We start from the raw sequence: 22,405 nt of genomic DNA on the forward strand, positions 1-22,405 counted from the left end.
AATTGCATTTTGCTTTCCTTCTAATTTGTCTTGCTTTTGCTTTAAGCCTTTTATAAGCAATTAAGTTAGTGGTAGTAGGACACTTCCAAAAATCATTCCTTGCATGTTTTTTATCTTGTTTGGCAATAGAACACACTGCATTCCACCAGTGATTTCGGTGAGCACGAAATGTCTTGGATTTTGGAACCAAAGCATTTGCCGCAGTCAGAATCTGATTAGTGATATAAGTAGTTACATCATCAATATGTTTCTGTTGGACATAAATTCTGTCTAAGAGGGTTTGGGCAGAATAACCATCCCAGTTCCCCTTACTAAACTTCCAATTGGATTGTTGGTTAGGATTTTGAGTTACCGCTGTTTCTATTGAGCAAATAATTAGAAAGTGGTCACTGTAGATGGGATAATACCGACCATGTCAGGATTGGAAAGATAGATGGAGAGCAAATTGACGTCAACTGCAGAAGTAGATCCTGTAGGTAGGTGGATGTAAGTAGGAGATCCAGTGTTTAGTAAATTAAGATCACTATTATTTATAAATTCTTCAATTAATTTGCCTCTTCTGTCCAGTGTAGCGGACCCCCAAAATGGATGGTGTCCAATGAAGTCACCGAAAAGACAAATTGGAGTGGGGAGTTGTGTAACGAGACTGTCTAGTTCTGAATGGGGAAGAGGAAGAGATGGTGGAATATAAACGGTAACAAGAGTAACTGATGTACCAACTGCAATACAAGTAGCCACAGCTTCTAGATTTGTTATTAAAGGGATTGGCTTGGATGGCACGTTAGAATTAACAAGAATGGCTACTCCTCCATGTGCAGGGGAGACTGCATTTCTATCTCATCTATACATCATATAATTGGAGAATTTTGGCGAAACTTGGTGTGATAAGAAAAGCATACAGCTATGGGGTTGAATTGAGCTATTAAATCTCTCATCAGAATGGCTGCATAGACCTCAGCAATTCCACTGAATGATGTTATGCCTTATTTAGGTTTATTTGAGGATGATTCATCTGGCTGTTTTTTGGATGCTGGGCATTTTTTCCGGTCTTTTTTTGGGAATGTGGGGCAACCAGTATCCATAGTGTCACTGGCATGCAATTCTAGGATGGGTTCCTCATAATCTGGGTGTACATCTACTTCCATACTGTTTGTTTGAGGCTCGGCTTTCTTACAATCTTTAGTGGTTTTCATTCTTTCAGTGTCCTGTGAAACTTTTCAAGTATCAACGGGATACTAATTGGGGAGTTTATGGCATCACTGCTTTTAGGTTTAGGAGTATCTTTTCTGGAGGCTGATCAGGTTTCTTTAACCCAATCTGCCAAAGAGGTGTTCAGTGATATTGACACGTCTGTTTGAGTTTCAGTTGAAAGATAGCTTCGGGTGCGAGACGCATAAGATTGACTCGGCATGGTGGACATAATTTGTCTGCATGCTTCAGGATATGTTACTTTATGTTCTATTTTGTATCTCTGAATATTTTTTTCCAGTTTTCCACATATCGCATGATTTAGAAAACACAGGATGACTTCCTTTGCAGTTGGGACACACGGGGGGTTGAGGCTGAGCAATCTGCTTGTGTATGGTCCTTAGAGCCACATATAGGACAGATGGCATCACCTCTGCATGCCTGCTGAGAATGGCCACATTTCTGGCATTTAAAACAGCGAAGAGGATTTGGGATGTATGGCCGAATCTGGCAGTTTAAATAGCCAGCTTTAACAGTGGATGGCAAATTAGGAGTGCTGAAGGATAAAATGATGGATCGAATTGGCACAAGATTTCCATCTTTTTTCATCATTATGCACTTCGCACTGATTACCTTCTGATTACTAAGTTCATGGACTAACTCCTCCTCAGACACTGAAAGCAGATCCCACTCTGCGATGACGCCTTTCGATGAATTTAAAGTATTGTGGGGAGTAACAGATACTGGCAACCCACCAAATGTTTTTGTATTTAATAGCCACTCAGAATATTTGGTGGTGGCTGTTTCAACCAGGAGGTCTCCTGATTGTAGTCTCTTCACCATTTTTGGTGATCCTGCAATCGATTCCAAATATTTTTGGATCATAAATGGTGATAGCTTGCCCACAGCTGAGTAGACAGGGAGTGTATCACCAGAAAGTTGGGGAGGTTTTGACACTACTTCTGTTCTAAGTCTTTTAGGTTGGTTTGAGTCACTATTATTGGACATTTCTGACCTTGAGCTTGATGGCTCTAAAGGAGGAAAATTATTTACCACGTTTTCTGGCTTATAAGACGCGGTTTTTTTCGTGAAGAAATACTCGGAAAATCACCCTGCGTCTTATATGGTCAATGTCAGATTAGGCCTAAAGACTACCGGCAATGCATTTTCGATGATGCAGTGCCGGTAAACTGAGTTCTGAAAACTTCCCTTTGAAATTCACACCAATTTTACTTAATAAATATATTTTTAACAGTTATCAGTGGTTACAATCTATGGCAACAATACATACCAGTAATCTTTTTTTCATGGAAAATTTGTTGAAATCTGTGTGATATGAATCTCACAATCAGACTTAAGTAAAAACTTGTTTCATTTTCCCATGTGTTTCCTTCTTCTATAATATGATCTCGAGCTTTTATGGAATTCCTCTATAATCTCACGCTTTTATGGTATGGCGAGCTAATTAGACTGGATCGGGATTTTTCAATTCCAACCGTCTTTTACGAAGAGAAAGTGACGCCCGTATTTGTCTTAGGGTGAGTAAGAATTTCTGTTACGCTACTTCTGTCAGCTTTTTTCAGAAACAAACATTTCATTATTGGTTGAACATTTACCCAAGCGTATACCATTATTTTGAGAAAAATATATTACCGTATTTAATTTTATTATTATTTTCTCCAAAATATTATTTTTATTATTTTGGAAAAATATTTATTTTTTTATTATTTTTTTTTTTCTAAAATATGTGGCCAAAATTAGGGTGCGTCTTGTATGCCCGTGCGTCTCATAAGCTGGAAAATACGGTAAGTCCATCTTTGCTCCTTTTAGCCCCGGGAGAGTAACTTTCTTCTCCCAGGTTACCGGTCCTGCCACGTGGAGGCAGGAGCTGTCCCACCAGTGACAAGGGGTTGAGGACGTTAGTTGGGTTAGCACGGATTAAATAAATATATATGCATAAGAAAAGAAAGGTGAATTTCCTTTCTGGATTCTTACTTGAAAGCTCTTAAGTAAAGAATCACTTGAGTAAAACAGGAAGAAAAGACACTCTAAAATAAATAACTTATTCGCTGAGTAAGAGCACTATATATGGCACAAAAAAACCACAAGGTCACTATCGCTTGGCACTCGGGACCATAAAGTTTTAAGAAAACGGAGAAGAAATCAAAACAAATTAAACTTGTAGTTAAAAACAGAATAACATTTTAATAGTTAAAAACAGAATAACAAAAGAGTTCATTTAAGGAAAAAAAAAAAAAAACTATGACTAATAAGAAGCAAAAAGCATGAAGATTATTCAGTAGAAGTAAATAAAACACTCTAAGCCCTTTTGATGATAAAAGAAAAACATTACTTGGCAAAATTCATACATTAGAATGAGGATATTCAATTAAAAGTTAGATCTTTATCTATTCACGAATTAAAAAACTTTTCATTTAAGGATATACTTAATACTTTTCTTTCTAATCTTTTCTATCTAATAAACATGATCTTGCTTATTATATTGTTCTAAGTGTTGTTAATAAAAATATCCCGTATTTCTTCATAATTTAAATTCCTTATCCTATATCTATTAGGAATAGTCTTTAAAACTTCAGAAATAAAAAAATATTTCCTGAGTAAAGTTAGGTTATATAACCTTTCATCAAAGCAACCTTTATATTTAGTTATACTAACCATATCATCAATAACAAAACTTAGGTTTAGGTTCAAATAATTTCTTCTTGTAAAGATTATCTTCATTGAATTAAACCTATAGACTTGCTTCTATAACTTTCATTCTAATAGATCTGTGATAAGCTAATATAATTTGAAACTAGCTTATCTAAAATTAGCTTGTCACAGTTTTGTTTCTGTTCAATTATTTTACTACTTGAGCTGTAGTGAGTCATCATCATCATCAACCATTTCCAATCCACACAGGATGAAGGCCTCTTCAGCAACTTTCCAGTTCCTTCTGTTTTGTGCGATGTTCATCTATTTGCTACCCACAAACTCATGAATTTCATCTATCCATCTCCGTCATTGTCTTCCAGGTTTTCTTCTAGCTCCTCTTGGGTACCATTCTGTTATTTTCCTAGTCCATCTGTCATCTTGTCTTTGCACTATGTGTCCTGCCCAACACCATTTTAGTTATTTAGTTTTCAAAAGAATGGCCTTTACTTCAGTTTGCTGCCTAATCCACGTGTTTCTCTTCTATCTAACAGTCTGATTCCCAATATAATTTGTTCCATTATTCACTGTGTAGTTCTCAGCTTCTCTTCCATTTTTTTGGTGATTGCCAAAGTTTCACTTCCATAAGACATGGTGGGGAGTATACATTGGTCATTATTTCACGTTTCAGACAAATTGGGATATTGCTCCTCAATATGTGACTATTCCTGAATGCTATCCATCCAAAATTTATTCTTCTCTTGACTTCCAACCATTTATCATTATTACAGCTAATGACGTGTTCCAGATAAGTATATGACTCCACTTTTTCAATTACTGCTCCATCAATCATTATTTCCTTTTCTGTGGCATACTTGTTTATGATTACTTTTGTTTTAGCCATATTCAACTTTAGTGAAAAATCATCACCAACTCTGCAAAACTGATTAAGATTTTCCTCTAATTCTTTGGGATCATGGCTTATGACCACAATGTCATCAGCAAATCGTAAATGGTTTAGGTACTCTCCATTCACATTGACTCCTTTCTGCACGTAGTCTAATCTTCTGAAAACTTCCTCAAGGGCAGCAGTAAACAACTTTGGAGATATTGTGTCTCCTTGCTGAACATCTTTCCCAATTTTAAATTTACTACTGTCTTTGTCTAGTCTAATAAAGGAGGTAGCATCATCATATATTTTCTTCAAAATCATAATATATGGGGTATCTATGCCTTTCCAATGCCCGAAACATTGCTTTATTATGTATGGAGTCAAATGCCTTTTCATAATGCACAAATGCCAAGCATAATGTTGTTTTATATTCATTTGCTTTCTCCATTAGCTGTGATATTATGTGAAGGTGACCCATAGTTGAGAATCATGTCCTAAAGCCAGCTTGCTCTTTCGGTTGATTCTCATCAAGTATTCTTTCTAATCTGTTAGTAATGACCCTTGTGAACAACTTGTAGATGTGGGGTAACAAGCCAATTGGTGTATAATTTCCAAATTCTGATTTATCTCCTTTCTTATGCAGCAAAATTATGATTGCATTATTCCACTCCTTCCATAATGAGTCTTGCTGGTTTCTGTGTCATGTTTCTTCCTCCCAATTTTAACAACTCTACAGTAACTTCATCTTCCCCAGGGGCTTTCTGATTCTTCATTTTCTTCAACACATGTACTACCTCATCAGGAAGGATATCGGGTATGCTGTATGTGTTACTAATTTGCAATCTATCTTCCCCACTGCTGGCATCATTCCCTCGCTCCTTGTATAATTCTCTATAGTAGTCTTCTGGTACATGAATTATGCCTTCTCTGCTATTTATAAGTACACCATCGCTATTCTTCAGTTTCAGTATCATTTGTCTTTCTGTATTACTGCTAATGGCTGCTGATTTAAGTCCTTTGTTTTCCCTTAATGCTTGATCTACTTTCCTTTTGTTAAATCTTCTTATGTCCTCTCTGAGTCTCTTTCTAATGGCTTTGCATAACTCAGTATACTCAATTTTCTCCTTGTCAGTGTTTTCCTTCTTTGGATTTCTTTTTACCTATAGGCTTCTTGAGCTTTATCGCCTTCAGAAACCTGTAATATTCCTCATTGATATCTTAGTCCTGGTCAGTCTGCAGAAGCTCAAACTTGTTCTTAAGTTCCAGTACAAACTGCTTTTCTCCTCGTATGTTATCTCAAAGACCTTCATATTATTTACTCGAGTCAGTGTTTTCCTTTCTTTTCTTACATCTATATCAAGTGTGCATCTTACCATTCTGTGATCACTTCCAACATTTACCTTGTTCAGGATGGTAATATCATTCACGATATGTCTTCTGTTAGTGAGGATGAAGTTTATTTCATTAGTTGTTAATCCATTTGGGCTCTTCCACATCCACTTTCTGTTCACCCTTTTCTTGAAAAAGGTGTTTGTTACTGACAATCCTCGTGATTCTGCAAATTCCACAAGTCTTTCACCTCATTCATTTCTTTCACCAATTCCAAAATTTCCTACAGTTCCCCTTTCTGCACTGTTTTGTCTCTTTCCAATCTTTGCATTGGAATTCTCCTATAATGACAGTGGAGTTTCTGCTCATCTAGAAGACTCTCAATTTTGGCATACAATCTCTTCATCATCATCATGGCTCGATGTTGGTGCATAAATCATTATAACCTTTAGCTTGTACCTCTTAGAAATCCTGAGTAGTAGTCTTGACACCCTTGGTGATGTACTTTTGATTTCCAAAATGTTGTTTTTCATATCTTTATGGACCAGAAAGCCTTTAGTTTTCACATTCTCTTTAGTAAACCCAATTAACTTTATACATCATAAAAAGCTGTTGCATTTGTTTATTATAAATTCAGTATCTCTCTCTGTATTTTTTCAGGAATCAAATCTGTGAATATAATTTTAAAAGCTTTTGATATTTCAGTGTCTGTTTTTTTTTTTTTTTTTTTCTTAATTGGTATAGTCTACGCATACTTCTAAAACACATCTAGGGCTGTTAATATATACAGTTAGCATTATCGTTAAACAATTTATAGTCTTGCACATCAAATAAGTCTAATTGAAATAGACCATCTATATTAATAACATACTCTCTTTCTCTTAAATTTTCTTTTCACAGTTTTATGTTTTGTATATTCTTCTTTCTGAAATAAAAACTTATTTCTTTTGCTGATAATTTTTGTTCTTTGCAATTCTAAAATACCAGAATAACCTGGTGACATGGCATTTAATTAAGATAAATTTATTCAAAGATCATAGTAAAGATTTTTTTTAATGCAAAAAAAAAAAAAAAAAAAAAAACACTTTTCTTTGCTCCATATGCATTACAAATACCTTTCATTATATTTCTTCATCTTTGTTTTTGTTTATTCAATATTATTAGATTTAAATTTACATTAGGAATAGTCTTTAAAAACAGTAAATATCCATTGTATTAATTACATAAGAAATTTTATAAATTCCTAATCCAAGTCATTTTTTAGCTTTAAATATAGGCTTAATCATCCATACACTTACACATTCCTCAAATGTTGGTTTATGTATAGCATCTAAATCATTTAACAAATCTTGATATGTTATATGCCATTGAACCGTATCTTTAGTTTTACTATAGGCAATATCAAGTTTCTTACATCCTTCATCTACTCTATTAATACCTTTATCTCCTATAGCTAACGTTTCTTTTAATTTTGTGAAACTCCACAGTAGTTTTATATATATATATATATCTGTAAGAGGAATTATATGCATTTCTGTTGGATTATTGTTATTTTGCAACTAACTAACTATATTAACTCCAACTAATCTCTCAATAAAATCACTAGGTGTTTAAGTAAAAGAATACAATGCATAATGAGGTGATTTTTTCTTATTTCTAGGTAACATATTTCATACGATAATAACTGCATAAAACAGAATCTGATTTTTGTTACTGAGTTATATATAGTAAACCCTTGCTAATCCAGTTACAGTTTATCCAGAAGTCTGATAATCCGGATCGAAATAAGAAAAATTCTGTTCACAGTTGAGTACTTTGAAAGGCACATGGGATTTAGGAAGGCAGATAAGTCACTGCCTTATCTGCATTTCATGAATTTAGATGATTTAGATGAATGTGTGCAAAGAGAGATGGAACATACATTATATTGTCTTGTGTGTTGTTCGCTATTGTTGTTGACTCTGAGTCAGACAGATGTTATTGCTTATATCACTTCATTTGCATACTTCTTTATACATATATATGTACATCATAAGTTAACATATTTTATATAATTATGGGTTCTAAAGAATTGAAAAGTGGAACAAAGAGAAAAGATGTTACTTTAACTATCATCAACAAGCTCAAAGTAATAGAAAAACTTGAAAATGGTGTACTTGGAAAAAAAAAAAAATTGCTGAAGAATTTGGTACTGGCCAAGAGGTTGTGCCAGATATAAAAAAAAAATTTAAAAAAAAATCCATAAATACATTGGCTTTAAAATTTGATGTGGGAAGTGATAAAAGCAGGGTATAAAACAGACAGACAGATATTAAAAAAGCCAAAAGTGTTGCTGAAAGAAGGTGTATTTAAGTGGTATTCACAGAAATGATCAAATGGTGTTGGAGTGTGATGCTAGTGCCACTTGATAAATGTATAAAAAGACAATACATTTATCAATCTATCGATATTGTCTTTTTATAGATTTTAAATAAAGGCTCTACAGTGATATATATTTTTATTTTAATCAGCACTACCTGTATTTTATTTATTCAGTTTTAACTTTATTTGTGTTCTAAGTTTTTGTTCTTTTAAGGCTATTTTTTTGCTTCACTAATCTGGATTATCGCATAATCCAGATGATCTCTTCACCAATTAATCCAGATTACCAAGAGTTTACTGTACTATTTCTTTAATTGAAGTTTTAAATGTTTTTTTTAACTACTTCTGGTAAAGGACAACCAAATGAGTCAAATAACTCCACATATTTTGGATTTCTATCGTAATAACACACTCATTGAGTACCATCTCCCTCAACTGAATCTATATTAGCAATGCCACTTTCAAATTTATTTATTTATTAGGAAAAGTTTCTCTAGAGTATAAACCTCAAAAACCTTTTATATTTTGCATATATTTAACAATGTCAAAATGGCTCATAAGGTTTTTTTTTTTTTTCTTTTGCATTCTTATCCTTGACCATGTTTAATTGGTTGATTGCCAACATTCCCTTACCACTTAACTTATATATAACTTTAATTAGTCCAATACTTCCTAAAGCATTTACAGCATCTTTAGCAGTAGCATTTAAAATATGTAATAAAAGTTGAAGAAACCCACGAGTTTGTTGCATTCAGATTTATTTGAAGTAATATTAAAGACTTTTAGTGATTTTCTACTATGATCAATCTGAGACTGTGTTAACGGTAAATTTGAATTAGCAACTTTAGTTTTATCAATGCCTATTCCAATAGCATCTTTATTTTTAAATGTTCTAGTAAACTTATTTTTTTTGATTAACATAAATCTCAACATAAAATTTTATGTTGAGGTTGAGTGAATATCTCATTTTTAACAATATATCTAGTATTTCTTAGTAAATTAATAAGAGGAGTTTACCTCAATATAGTACGTGGAACACTTCCGTATGATACCCTCCAGAAATTAAAACGGAAAAAACGAAAAAATCGACAACTTACCGGTACATTAAAGTAAAATGTAAATAATTAAATAATTAAAGTAAAATATAAATAATTAAATAATCAATTTAACACAATTCAAAATCAATTCAAAACAATTAAAATTCAAATTAACGCAATTAAAAGAATCTAACGAAAATATTCAAAACGATTTTCCTTCCTTTAGAAAGGATTTGTTAATATCTACAGGAATATCTCAAGTTTTACTTCATACCTTAATATTTTTCAATATGAGAACTGTTCTTTACTCGGCAAACATCCAAGTGGTAGTTGATCTCTATCCATGTGCGCCAAGTCATTTCAAGCATAACAGTTGCTATTGCAACTGCGATCCGCTCTCTCTCAAATGGTGCAGATCGCGAATCTTTTCTGCGTAGATGTTCTTTAGGTAGCCCCACAAGAAAAAGTCTAAATGGTGTCAGGACTTCTTGGTGGCCAAGGCACAATTCCACCTCTTCTGATCCAGCGATCGGCAAACCTGTCATTTAGGACATTCTGCACATTATGGCTAAAGTGAGGCTGTGTGCCATCTTGTGGAAAAATCACAGAAACTCCATTCTCTCTTTCTGTGTCTGCAACTTAAGAGAAAACTTAAATCTGAAGCATATCCAAATAAATGTTGCCAGCTATTGTCCTTTCAGCAAAACTAAATTGGCCTAGCAAGCAATCGTGCATTAGTCCACACCACACATTTATTTTAGGAGTATGACATACATACTGGTGGACTTCATTTGGTTGCTGTGACCCCCAAATTCTATAACTGTGACGGTTAACACACCCATTTATGTGGAATGGTTGCTTCGTCACTAAACAAAATGCATTTTAAATAACTTTTATCATTGTCAATCTCATTTAACATGGCACTAGCAAATTTAGTACAGATGGTCTCCAGGTTTGATTTTGTGTTTGAGTTGAATCTTGTATGTATGTATGCGGTCTCAATCGTTTATGAAGCACATTCTGAATGGTGGTCTTTGGAATGCCAAGCTCCAGCGACGACAAGAGATGGATTTCTTTTGACTATGTAAGCAAGACTGTCTCAAGCTCTCCACATTCTCTTCAGACATTGGTGGTTGGCCTGGAGATTTCTTAATGTCTACACTGCCAATTTCCTTAAACTGATTAAACCAACGTATTATAGTCTTGTCTGTTGGCACATCTTGTCTGTAAATACATCGGTATTTACATTGCACTGCTATGACAGATTTAAATTCAGTGTACCACAACACACACTGCACTTTCTGCTGCACGGTTGCAATCCTAATAACACTGACTTAAGCATTGTGCATAGAAGTCATTCTGCGCACACTCACAGCACGGCCAAGGTCATTGTTGAGGTGTCAAATAAAACTTAGTGAGTTACCACATCGTTTGCTGGTACAATCAAAGCAATCAATAAAATATTTCTGAAGATAATTAAAAGGGATATCAAGGATGCCTTTTTTTGATGACCCTGTATATAATTCCTTACCTATTATCATATGACATGTTGCATACTGTGCTTGAAGCAGTTGGTCACACAGTTTCAGCTTTCACAAAGAAATGGCGATTCCTATATTTCACTAGCTACAAACACAATAGCAAAATTTGTCTCAAACAAGACTCGAGTGCTACTGTCTACTAAATTCTGATGTCTTTCACTAAGTCCAATGCTAGTTTCTAGTTAAAAAAAATAATAATAAAATAAAATACATATATATTTATATGTATTTTATTTTAAAGTTTGGAGCGACATGTTCACAACTGCAAGGATGGAGAAATATAAATACTAAAAAGATTTCGGAAATTACACCTTCCAGCACACAGCTGTTAAGCTGCCATTTTTTCTCCCACTCAAATTTATACTGTCTGCTATTTGCTATTAATTAATATAATCCAATATCTAATTAATACCATTTGATATTAATTGGATATGGCAAATAGCAGCAGACAGTATAAATTTCAGAATAAAAATGGAGGGTAGGTTACGTCAGGATCAGTTCTTGGAGAGAGTAGTCCTGTTAGTGTAATATAGGGACCCCCCCATTTCTTAGAGAAATACTGTAATTATGTAAACAGCTGTTTCAAGCACAGAAAGAAACACATCACACAAGAGAGTAGGTAAGGGATTATATCAGGGATTATTAATGGAGAAGATATTCATGACCATTTATGGTACGGTGAGGAAGAAGATAAATTGGAAGGAATTCAGTGCAAAGAAAGGATCTATCTGAGGAGAAGCAGGGACATGAACTAACACCCAGCAGCAGGTAATAAATCAGCAGTAGTGAAAAGTTGAGCTCTAGAAAAGAACTATTAGGAGCAGCTGCCATAGAAAAAATCTAAAAAAAGCAGTTACCATTTGGACCAGTTTACATCACTCTGAAGTTTGAAATGCATGTAGGTTACACTGGTTAGGCTGTTACAGTTGTATTAAAAATTTTCTCTTTCTTATACAGGCAGTTCCCACTTTATGAGTTCCAGTGTTAACATTTTTTTTTTTTTTTTTTTTCAATTATCAACAAAATTGAAAATATTCATAAACAGTGCATTTCAAACCACACACATAGCTATACAATACAGTGTTCGCCGCTTTATGATATTAATCCATTCCAGAGAGACTATCATATTATGAAAATATCATAACGTGAACCCAATAACACATTGGGTTTTGGTTATTCGTTCCAAGACCTTGGAAGTTGAAATTCGGTATATAACTAAGCTATTTGTCTCAAGCAAGACTCAAGTGCTACTGTCTACTAAATTCTGATGTCTTTCACTAAGACCATTTATCTCTCTAAAATGCCATTTTATAATTTAAGTTGCCAATTCAAATCATTAAAATGCACTACACTTTCATCGTTATCATATGTTCTGTTATAAGAATCAATTTTGAATGGCTTTGTTCATATTTTTCCAAAGAACATTTCTGGAGGTCACGACCATAAAACAATAAAAACTCACATTTTCCAGTTTTTTGGGCTTTTCTGTTAGTACATCTAATTATAAACGGGTAGTAAACTTGATCTTATTGCATTTGTGATAATCCTGATAGCTGGAATCCTGGTTTTTACGTAATTATGGCGAAATGTATTCCCCTTCACTGAAATCTTCAATCATAAAAAAAAAAAAATAAATTTTCAGAATCTTCTCTTCATTCCACTTTTTTTAAAGGTTTGTAAACTTGTCACTCCATGCAAATCATGTTAATTACAATTTGTGAAAGACATTAAAAAATGCTTATGCATGCTATGTGAAATTTATAAAGAAAAGAGAAGATTATCTTGGAAACATTAGCATTATTAGCATTAGTAGAGGCATATGATGCAAGAAAGCAATCTTATTCAGCATCAGCCAAAAAAAAAAAAAAAACACACCACTCCCATTTCACCCCTCCGTTCGTTCGAAATACCTGTCCAGTTGAGCCTTAAATTTGTTTAGGCTATCAACTTCAACAACAAGTGATGGAAGTCGGTTCCACCAACCAACCACCCGCTGGTCAAAGGCAAATTTCCGCACATCTATCCGACATCCTTCCTTCCTCAATTTGAATTTATGCCCTCTGAGGTGATTATTCTGAGCAAGATGAAGAATCCCATTGGCATTGAGCATGCTCAAACCATGCAAAGCCTTATACATCTCTATCAGATCACCTCGCCGGTGGCTAGTCTCCAGACTCTGTAATTTGCAAAACTTAAGCCTTTCTTCGTAAGAGCAACACTTTGTTCCATTCACTAATCTTGTTGCCCTTCTCTGTACTCGTTCCAGCAGCTCTACATCCTTCTTGAAATGAGGCCTCCAGACCTGTATACAATACTCAAGGTGTGGCCTGACCAATAATCACCTCCTTATCCCTGCTAGAAAAATTCCTGTATATCATTGACAAGACACCATGAGCTACTCTTGCAGCTCGTCTGCACTGCTCAGAGAACTTCATATCTGCCTGCACAATTACCCCCAGGTCCTTTTCATTCTCCACCACTGTCAGTGTAGTACCGCAGAGTTGATACGTTGCTCTGGGGTTACTGTTTCCCATGTGTAGTACTTTACATTTGTCAATGTTAAACTTCATTTGCCACCTCTCAGCCCATCTGTTCAACCTTTCCAGATCCTGTTGCAGCAGCATAGCATCAGTAGTGTCCTTAAGAACCCTGCCAACCTTTGTATCATCTGCAAACTTGGACATTAAACTTGATATACCATCATCAATATCATTCATAAACAACGAAAACAACAACGGACCCAACACTGAACCCAGAGGAACTCCACTAATAACATTAGTCCACGTTGAGCAGTGTCCATTGATTACCGCTCTCTGTCTTCTGCCACTCAACCATCCCCTTATCCATAGCAGCAGTTTGCCTCCAATGCCACACTGCTCCAATTTGTGCAGCAGTCTTCCATGTGCAACAGTATCAAAAGCCTTTCTAAGATCCAAATATATAATATCAAAGTTATTCCCTGCATCCAGTTCTTTTGTGACTACATCATAGTATCCAATCAAATTGGTCAGGCAAGATCTGCCCTTAACAAAACCATGCTGCGTCTGACCTATAACTGAATTCTTGTCTAGATGATCCTGCATTGCTTCTTTAACCAGTGCCTCCATTAATTTACCTGGAACAGAAGTTAAACTAACAGGTCTATAATTACTTGTGTCAGCCTTTGATCCTCCTTTGTGAATTGGGGTTACATTTGCACATCTCCAGTCTATGGGTACCTCCCCTGTGTCCAAAGAAGCTCTCATAATTATGGCTAGGGGTTTGCTTACTTCCTTTGCTGCCTCCTTTAATATAACTGGATAGATCCCATCCACCCCAGGTGCCTTTTTTATGTTTATCCTCAACAATCTCTCCTCCACTTTCCTCTCAGTTATTACAAAATCATCTAGCTCACTGCCAATGTTTACTTCACCTACGTCATTCTCCTTCCTGAATAACTCCTCATGCGTGAATGTAGATGCAAAATACTCGTTTAGATTGTTAGCCACCTGAGCAGGATCCTCAACTGTTGAACCATCAATATCCAGTGGACCAATCTGATTCATCCCTTTCCTTCTTGAGTTTAAATAGGTAAAGAACTCTTTTCTGTTTTTCTTTGCATCCTTTGCCAAGGATTTTTCGCAGTCTGCCTTTGTCTGCCTAATCTCCTTTGTGACTTGGTTACAGATCAACTTATATCTATCATAGGCTTCCATGTCACCCATTAATTTATAGGTATTCCATGCATTTTTCTTCTCTCTCTTTTTTTTTTTTTTTTTTTTTTTTTTTTTTGGTAGTTGTTGGTGGCGCATAGGCTTTTGTGGCCATAATGCACCTCTCAAGGTTTTTGCAGTACTTTGATCCAAGCCCGAGGCGGGAATCGAACCCGCGACCTTTGGGTTACCAGGCAGGCACTTTACCCACCCGGCTAGCCCGGTCGGCCATTTTTCTTCTCTGCCACATGTCTCTTTAGTTCAATTGACAACCATTTAGGCCTAAACCTTGAACAATATTTCTTAGTTGGTATGTAAAGCCTGGTAGCTTCCAAGATTAGTTCCTTGAATGTTTCCCATTTTGAGTTTGCTGTTGGTAACATCATCAGTTGGTCCCACTGTATAGAATTTAAATACTGTCTCAGACCATCATAGTCGCCTTTACGAAAACAAAAGCCCTTCCCTTTACCCCTAATGGTAGTTTGAGTAAATCCCACTTCAGCACACTGTGATCACTGCCACCTAGTGGTTCATTTATCTGCAGATTCTTAATGCATGCAGAATCACTACTGATAATCAGATCAAGAGTATTGCTCCCTCTTGTTGCCGCACGAACATGCTGATGTAGAAAACGCCTCTTGAAGCATTTCTAAGACGACTTCTTATGCAATAAAACAATAAGTGCCGAGCCAATAGTGAGTAATCAATGAGTGTGCATTTAGTCCATGATGATGAAGAATAAACATTCTTTAACTTTTGTAAGTCATAAATAATTTTTTTTATTATAATAATTTGCTTGATTTTATAAGTTATGTTTTCATTTCTTTGGATAAATCAATCATTGTTTAAACATAAATTAATTAGCTAACTAATTCCATTGTTGAGAACATAACCCCTGTTTTTAATATTATGTCTGTGGGAAATAAATTCCCACTTTGAGTTTTTGCTTTCCGAGTGCACTCTAGGAACGAATTAACTTGTAAAGTCGGGAACTACCTGTATTTATTATAGGAACTACCTATATTTTTCCCCTCAAACCCACTTACAGCAATATCAATATTACACATTTTGAATAATTCTTTATTAAAAAAATCATGATTTTTAATAATTCTGTTCATTTTTTTTTTTTTTTTCCCTGTACTTTTGCCACCCTCCATTTGACTTTTTTTCATGCATAGCCAAGCTTCTCAGCAGCAAGAAACCATGAACTAGTGCAAGCTCAGATTTCTTGCAATGTTGATCATCGATGCCAGACATACAGAAATAGACAATTAAAAGTTCATAAAAAATGCAGAAATTCTTGTGTGCATCAATTTGCAACAATGCATATGATGAAAGGGAATGGAAGAGGAGGAGTGAGGGGGGAGCATGGCTGGTTGGTTTAAGAGTTTCATGGTGCACTTAGACCACAGTGCGGCAGGTCATATTGTTAAACTAAAAATAAAGACATAATTCATATATAATAGTATTAACTAATAAATATAAAATAATGTAAAACTGTAGTAAATTATTCTTAATGAAATTACATAAATTAATATGTTGTTAAACCTTGAACACATCTGACACAATCATTATCCGATAAAATCTGACCGCGGGTATAAGGCTCAGTCACATAGCCAGCATTCATTATGAAAATACGCACATTTGTTTAAATTGTGTGGAGTGTTAAAAATGGTTTCATTCTACACAAAGGATGATCACCACACCTTAGCAGATAGGAATGCAACAGGTGACAATCTATGCACAGCCAAGAAAAGACTACTTCTTCCAGGAAACCCTGTGACGTACAAGCTTGATTTGATATATCTTGTTCTAGTGTACTGATGGCAAGATTCTTGTCATTGTGAATCAAGTTCATTGAAAATTATATGCTTGTAGTCTTGCTGATTTGGCTGAAGCCAAATCACTGTCTGTGATCCCTATTCCTAGGGATCCAACAAAAGCAGATATCAAAGTTTGAGTCTGAAAGAGGAGTATCTCATTTGTGATAAAGCTTGTAATATTCTTTGAGAGTCACTACATAGCCTACTACTTTGGGTAGGTGGGATTTTATATGATCACACAAAATCCCATCTGCAGTGCATATACTGCATTCATAGGGAATCTGATTACAGATAATTTTGCTTGGGAAAACACAAGCAGATCTCATGAATACTTCTGACTTAAAACCACTGGGCACTGGCAAAGAAGTGAGAATAGCTGACCATGTGCTGCAAAATGTTGCTGATATATATGAGGATGTCTCAACTGTCAGCCAATTCCTAAGAGTAAGATCACAGGATGAAAGATGCACACTTGATTTTCCTGATGTGAATATTTTAACCAATGTTAAGTTTATATTTTGAGCTAGTTCTTGGATCCTGACACTGAATTGACAACTGGCAGTCCTGCATGTGCTATGTAGATCTTCCATCATAACGTAGAAAATGGAAGTCCATGTAGGATGGATCTTGATACCAAATTGACAACTGGCAGTTCTGCACGTGCTATGTAGATTTTCCATCATGACATAGAAAATGGAAGTCCATGTAGGATGGTATTGCAGGATTTTATTTTTATTGCATATTGTAAAAACAACTGCTGATGCCAAAGCATAAACGGTGAATCATTAGCTCCTACACAAAGACTCTGGATAGGCAAAGTATGTAATGCTCCAGTGGCAATTGTATGGCTCTTTGGTGGATTGGATTTATCCATCAAAAGAACAGAATTTCTAGGAGAACAGATTTGGTAACCAGTAACTGTAGGATTGTCTGAACTGGACAAGTTCTCTGTAATTGTGCAATGGCAAGTTTCTATCTGATCCCCATAAGAGGAAACAGCACAGAGCATGTTCATATCTTTTATGCATTTTGTCCCAAGTTGACAAATATGTTGGAGAAAAGTCAGCTTCCGATCAAAAATGGGTTACGGAAATTTTGTATCTGTTACCATAAAAATGGATTTTCTATAACTTGAATGTATAATGAAAATGGAGGTATAGGAGGCAGCAGGGGTTCTGTTTGGTGTTTCTTATTACTTGCCGTAATTCACTTTTGTTTCTTGTTCAGATAGGGACTTAGAAGAGGCCCAAGAGAAAGAGTAAAAATTTAAATTACTTATAGGTGAAGAGTAATAAAATTCAGTATCCTTAGGGCTCTCGACATAGCATGGAGCTCAATGAGGGCATGCCACTCACTAACTAGCAGGGGGTGCATACACAAGTGGGATGCCAGAGTAACCTAGAAAAATACCATAAATCCAATAAGGTCCTGGCCCAGAATCTATCACAGGACCGAATGGAAGGAGACCTATTAAAGTAGTTGACTTTAGCAAACTGACGTGCAAGCCAACTGATCCTGAACAGACTGACAAGGGAGCTTCGATTTTGGCTGAAACAGGGACTGAAGAGCTGTATTAAGCTATCCTCCCCACTAGGCTATCCCCTTCGATCAAAAATGGTCCTGTCCACAGGTAACAGTGCATAGCAAATGTGCCAGATTTTAGCAATATTGAGCTAGGATCTATAGCACAAATAGAGTTCTTCGCAAAAGCATCTGCAGTTCAGCTTTCCTACTAGGGATTTTTGTTGGACTCTTCATAAAAAAAAAAAAAAAAAGGCAAACTGCAGCCAATTATCAATCCACTGCAGGATGAAACCTCCTCAACAATTCACGATGAGGGAATTGGACCATAATCTTCCACGCTGGTCCAGTGCAGGCTGGCAGATCAACTGTATTTAGCAGTCATGGGCTTGAACCCCGGTCTACTCAAAGAGCGTGTGCTACTGCACTCTCACTCCTCACCAATGGACTGGGGATGGACGGACTCCTTTATATTATCTGTAAATTATTCACTCCATCTTGCCCCCTCCTCAAGTTCTTGGCTTTGTCATATGGCATTAGAGAAGGTTTTTGAAGAAGCAGTGGAGGAGGAATGAGCAGAATGCGTGTGAAAGGTCAAGAATTAGCATTATTATGCTGACCTAAAATACACTAAGCTACAATTATCAGAGTGAGAACACAAGATCGGTGTTTGTGTCTTTCTAAGGAATATGGGGTTTGATATACTATTGTTAGATGCAAGTGTGTGTATATATATATATGTATGTATGTACAGATGTGCGTGTGTATACATATGTGTCATAATAAAATATTTTTCTATTAAATGTCATAATTTTTATTGACTGTATTATTACCTCATCTATAAGCTGCTCCAGATTTCTAGCAACTGAACGAACTTTGTTACCAGCAGTGGTATCGCTGAAATTTTCCCTGTATGACAAAGGAAACATATGGTTAAAATATGAAAATTAAAGCATTTCTCTAGATACCGTGTGTGTGTGTGTGTGTGTGTGTGTGTGTTATACAAAAAAGGTACTGCTATAGATTTTAATTTTTAAAAACCACAATGATGTTTTGAAAGATAAAAAATAATAAAATGAATGAGTATATAGCTGAAACATTGCTAGTAAAATGTTTATTCACATTAAATATATAACTGCTTATTACTATTTTATTTATTTTTAACCCTTGAAACAACAGCCATTTTTTAAATTTCAAACAGCCACAACTTTCACTAACCATTCAAAATTTTGGTTGGATGGGTGAAATGGGAAGGTTTTTTTTTTTTTTTTTTTTTGGCTGATGCTGTATAAGCTTGCTTTCTTGCATCATTTGCCTCTGCTAATGCTAATTCAGTTGTTAGGTATTTACAATAACTTTTATGACAAGAATATTGACTGACATAAATAGAAGACATATTTCCCCATTAATATAATAACAAAAACAAGCCCTCAGCTTTAATTTGCACCAAACTTTTCTTTATCAATCTTATTAATGATGACCTTACTTCCAATTCCATTGATCATGCTCCATCCTCATGGATAAAAAAAGAAGGAGCTGTCTAGACAGTATACATGCTTTTTAATACCTTTAAATTCCTTTTTAATACCTTTTGTTAGAAATTTTAAATATATTAGATAACTAGATATGGTTCTGTAATTAAAATTATTTCACTTTGATGCAAAAGTGAATACCACCACTTTGCTTATTGGAGGCTTGAAGTGGTGGAACTCATGTTTAGTCTCTAGAGCTAAGTTCCGGTCAATCCTTCTTTATCTCTTCCATCATGCAGTATGATTGATGATTGATTCTCAGCTGGACAGATATTTTGAATGAACAGAGGGGTGAAGTGGAAGTGGGTTTTTTTTTTTTTTTTTTTTTTTGGCTGATGCTGCATAAGCTTGCTTTCTTGCATCAAATGCCTCTACTAATGCTAATGACTTTTGAGGTTATGATGAACATCGTGGTGAGATCCAATATTCCTTACATTTCAAGGGTACAGCTCTAAAACGGTGTTCGCAGGCCGGCCGCTATTTAGTACACCGGACCGAACCTATGGGTAACTCTCTAGGAGGCTTCCGGATCAGCTAGTGTATAATCTTGCTACCTCTACTCTACCAGATAGTGACTGGAGGGAGTCCGAGTAGTGTGTATGCGGGGAGCATTGTCGAGGCCACGTTATGTCGAGGATCTCGGTATATTCTTACCATGTGTACGCCATATCCAAAAATTTCATTACTTCATACAGCATGTCCCACCCACTTTTTCTTACTATTGAATACACCATGAACTGTCAAACTAATAGAGCAAGCTTATCTGCGAAAAGATCTAAACCTCCCAAGCACTTCCTAATTCATTTCACAAATATACGTGGTCTCAATTTTAATCTCAACGATGTCCATTTCCACTTGCAGTCTGCCAAACCCCATGTACTTTTTCTGACAGAATCTCAGTTATCTGCTGATTCAGCTACTGCTCATCTCAGATGCCCAAATTATTCGTTGTATGATTCCTTTTGCCGCAAAGGTGGTACATGTGCATATGCCCGTTCTGATATTCCCTGTCAGAGACTTGGCAATTTGGAATCTCCTCTCTTTGATCTTCTCTGGCTTAAAATCTCTCTACCTCATTGTGTCAAATTCATCTGTTGTCTCTACCGTTCTCCCAACTCCACTAATCACTTGGAGCTCTTTGACTTCCTCTCTTTGCAACTTGACTTTCTCCAGTCCAACTTTCCTAACAGTGAGGTAATTTTCCTTGGTGATTTTAATGTTCACAACTCCAGCTGGCTTCCGTTTTCTAGTCACAGAGACCCAGCAGGTCGAGATGCTGAGGCTTTTGCAATTACTAATGACCTAGCACAGATTGTTCATTTACCTACAAGAATACCAGACAATCCTAATCACACAGCCAATACACTTGATCTTTTTCTCACAAACAACCCTTCTAATTACACGGTCGAAGTGAGAGGTCCTTTAGGCACTTCAGATCACAACTTGGTGATTGTCTCTTCTCCAATGGAACCTTTATCTCATGGCTATTCCCAACCTCGTGTTGTTTGGCATTACAAGAATGCAAAATGGGATGACCTGCCAGACTTCTTTTCCATGGTCGGATTACTGTTTCAAAACTTCTGATGTCAGCGTTTGCTCATATCGTGTCAGTGAAATTATTCTTGCAGGAATGGAATCCTTTATCCCACACTCCACTTTAAAATCTCGTCCTTTATCTAAACCTTGGTTTTCCAATAAATGTGCTAAGGCTGTTCAAGAGAAGAATGTTGCATATCGTAATTGGCTTGTTTCTAATTCTTCAGTTTCATTTTCTGCCTACACCAAAGCTCGCAACAATTGTAAGGCAGTTATTAATCAGTCCAAACTAGAGTTTGAACAGGCTAAGAGTAGAAAACTTACTTCCTTCCCTAATGATAACCGAGCATTCTGGTCTCTTGCCAAAGCTATTGGCCGCAACTTTTGCCCATCTTTGCTCCCACCTCTGTCCAAACCAGATGGTTCTGTTGTTACTTCAGCCAAGGATAAAGCTGACCTGCTATCATCCCATTTTTCTTCCAGCTCATGTATTAATGATCTTGGTAAAACACCTCTCACCATTCCCAACACGCTCCATTCAATGCCTCCTGTGGTCTTCCATCAAAAGGATATCAGAAGGATTTTGATGAATCTTGATGCTAAGAAAGCCCCAGGTCCTGATGGTATATCTCCACTTGTTCTCAAAGCCTGTGCTCCTGAACTTACTCCTATTCTTTGCCGCCTTTTTTCACTTTCTTATTCCAAAGGTGTTTTTCCTTCTGCTTGGAAATTTGCTCATATCCAGCCAGTTCCTAAAAAGGGTGAAAAATCCCTTCCATCCAATTATCATCCCATTGCACTTACTTCTACTCTTTCTGCAGTAATGGAGAAATCAATTACCCACCAACTCTGAAATAATCTAGACACCCTGCATCTGATCAACGATTGCCAGTATGGATTCTGTCAGCATCAGGTGATATACTGGCTTATGTTTCTCATCTATGGACAAATTCAGTGGATTTGTTTGGTGAAACTCAAGCAGTTGCTCTTGATATTTCAAAGGATTCTGATCCTGTCTGGCAAAAACATCTTCTAAATAAACTTCCATCTTATGGTTTGCCAACTGCTTTTTGTAACTGGGTCTCCAGTTTTCTGTCTGACTGATAACTGCTAGTCATCTGCTTTCGGTAGATTGCTCTCTGTCTAACTTCTCCACTAGTGCTGGTTTTCACTCAGGTTCAGTTCTTTCCCCCACTCTTTTCTCTTGTACGCTAATGACCTTCTTCCAGTGACTGGAAATCCCATCCGTACTTTTGATGATTATAGCACATTGCATTCCAAGTTGCAGATTGAGAAACTTG

General features: G+C 36.0%; 1 protein-coding gene across 1 annotated transcript in view; it reads right to left on the reverse strand.

The window, feature by feature from the left end:
• The window catches only part of LOC150083109 (uncharacterized), a 773,496-nt gene that overhangs the window by 247,783 nt on the left and 503,308 nt on the right, over positions 1–22,405 (reverse strand). Inside the window, exon 12 of the mRNA XM_090378391.1 lies at positions 18,870–18,945. Coding sequence (XP_090234517.1) covers positions 18,870–18,945 — 76 coding nt within the window. The remainder of the gene's footprint in view (positions 1–18,869; positions 18,946–22,405) is intronic.

The sequence above is a fragment of the Mastigoproctus giganteus genome, chromosome 7 (assembly GCF_048544385.1).
Source record: "Mastigoproctus giganteus isolate SK-2022 chromosome 7, ASM4854438v1, whole genome shotgun sequence".
Lineage (NCBI taxonomy): Eukaryota > Metazoa > Arthropoda > Arachnida > Uropygi > Thelyphonidae > Mastigoproctus > Mastigoproctus giganteus.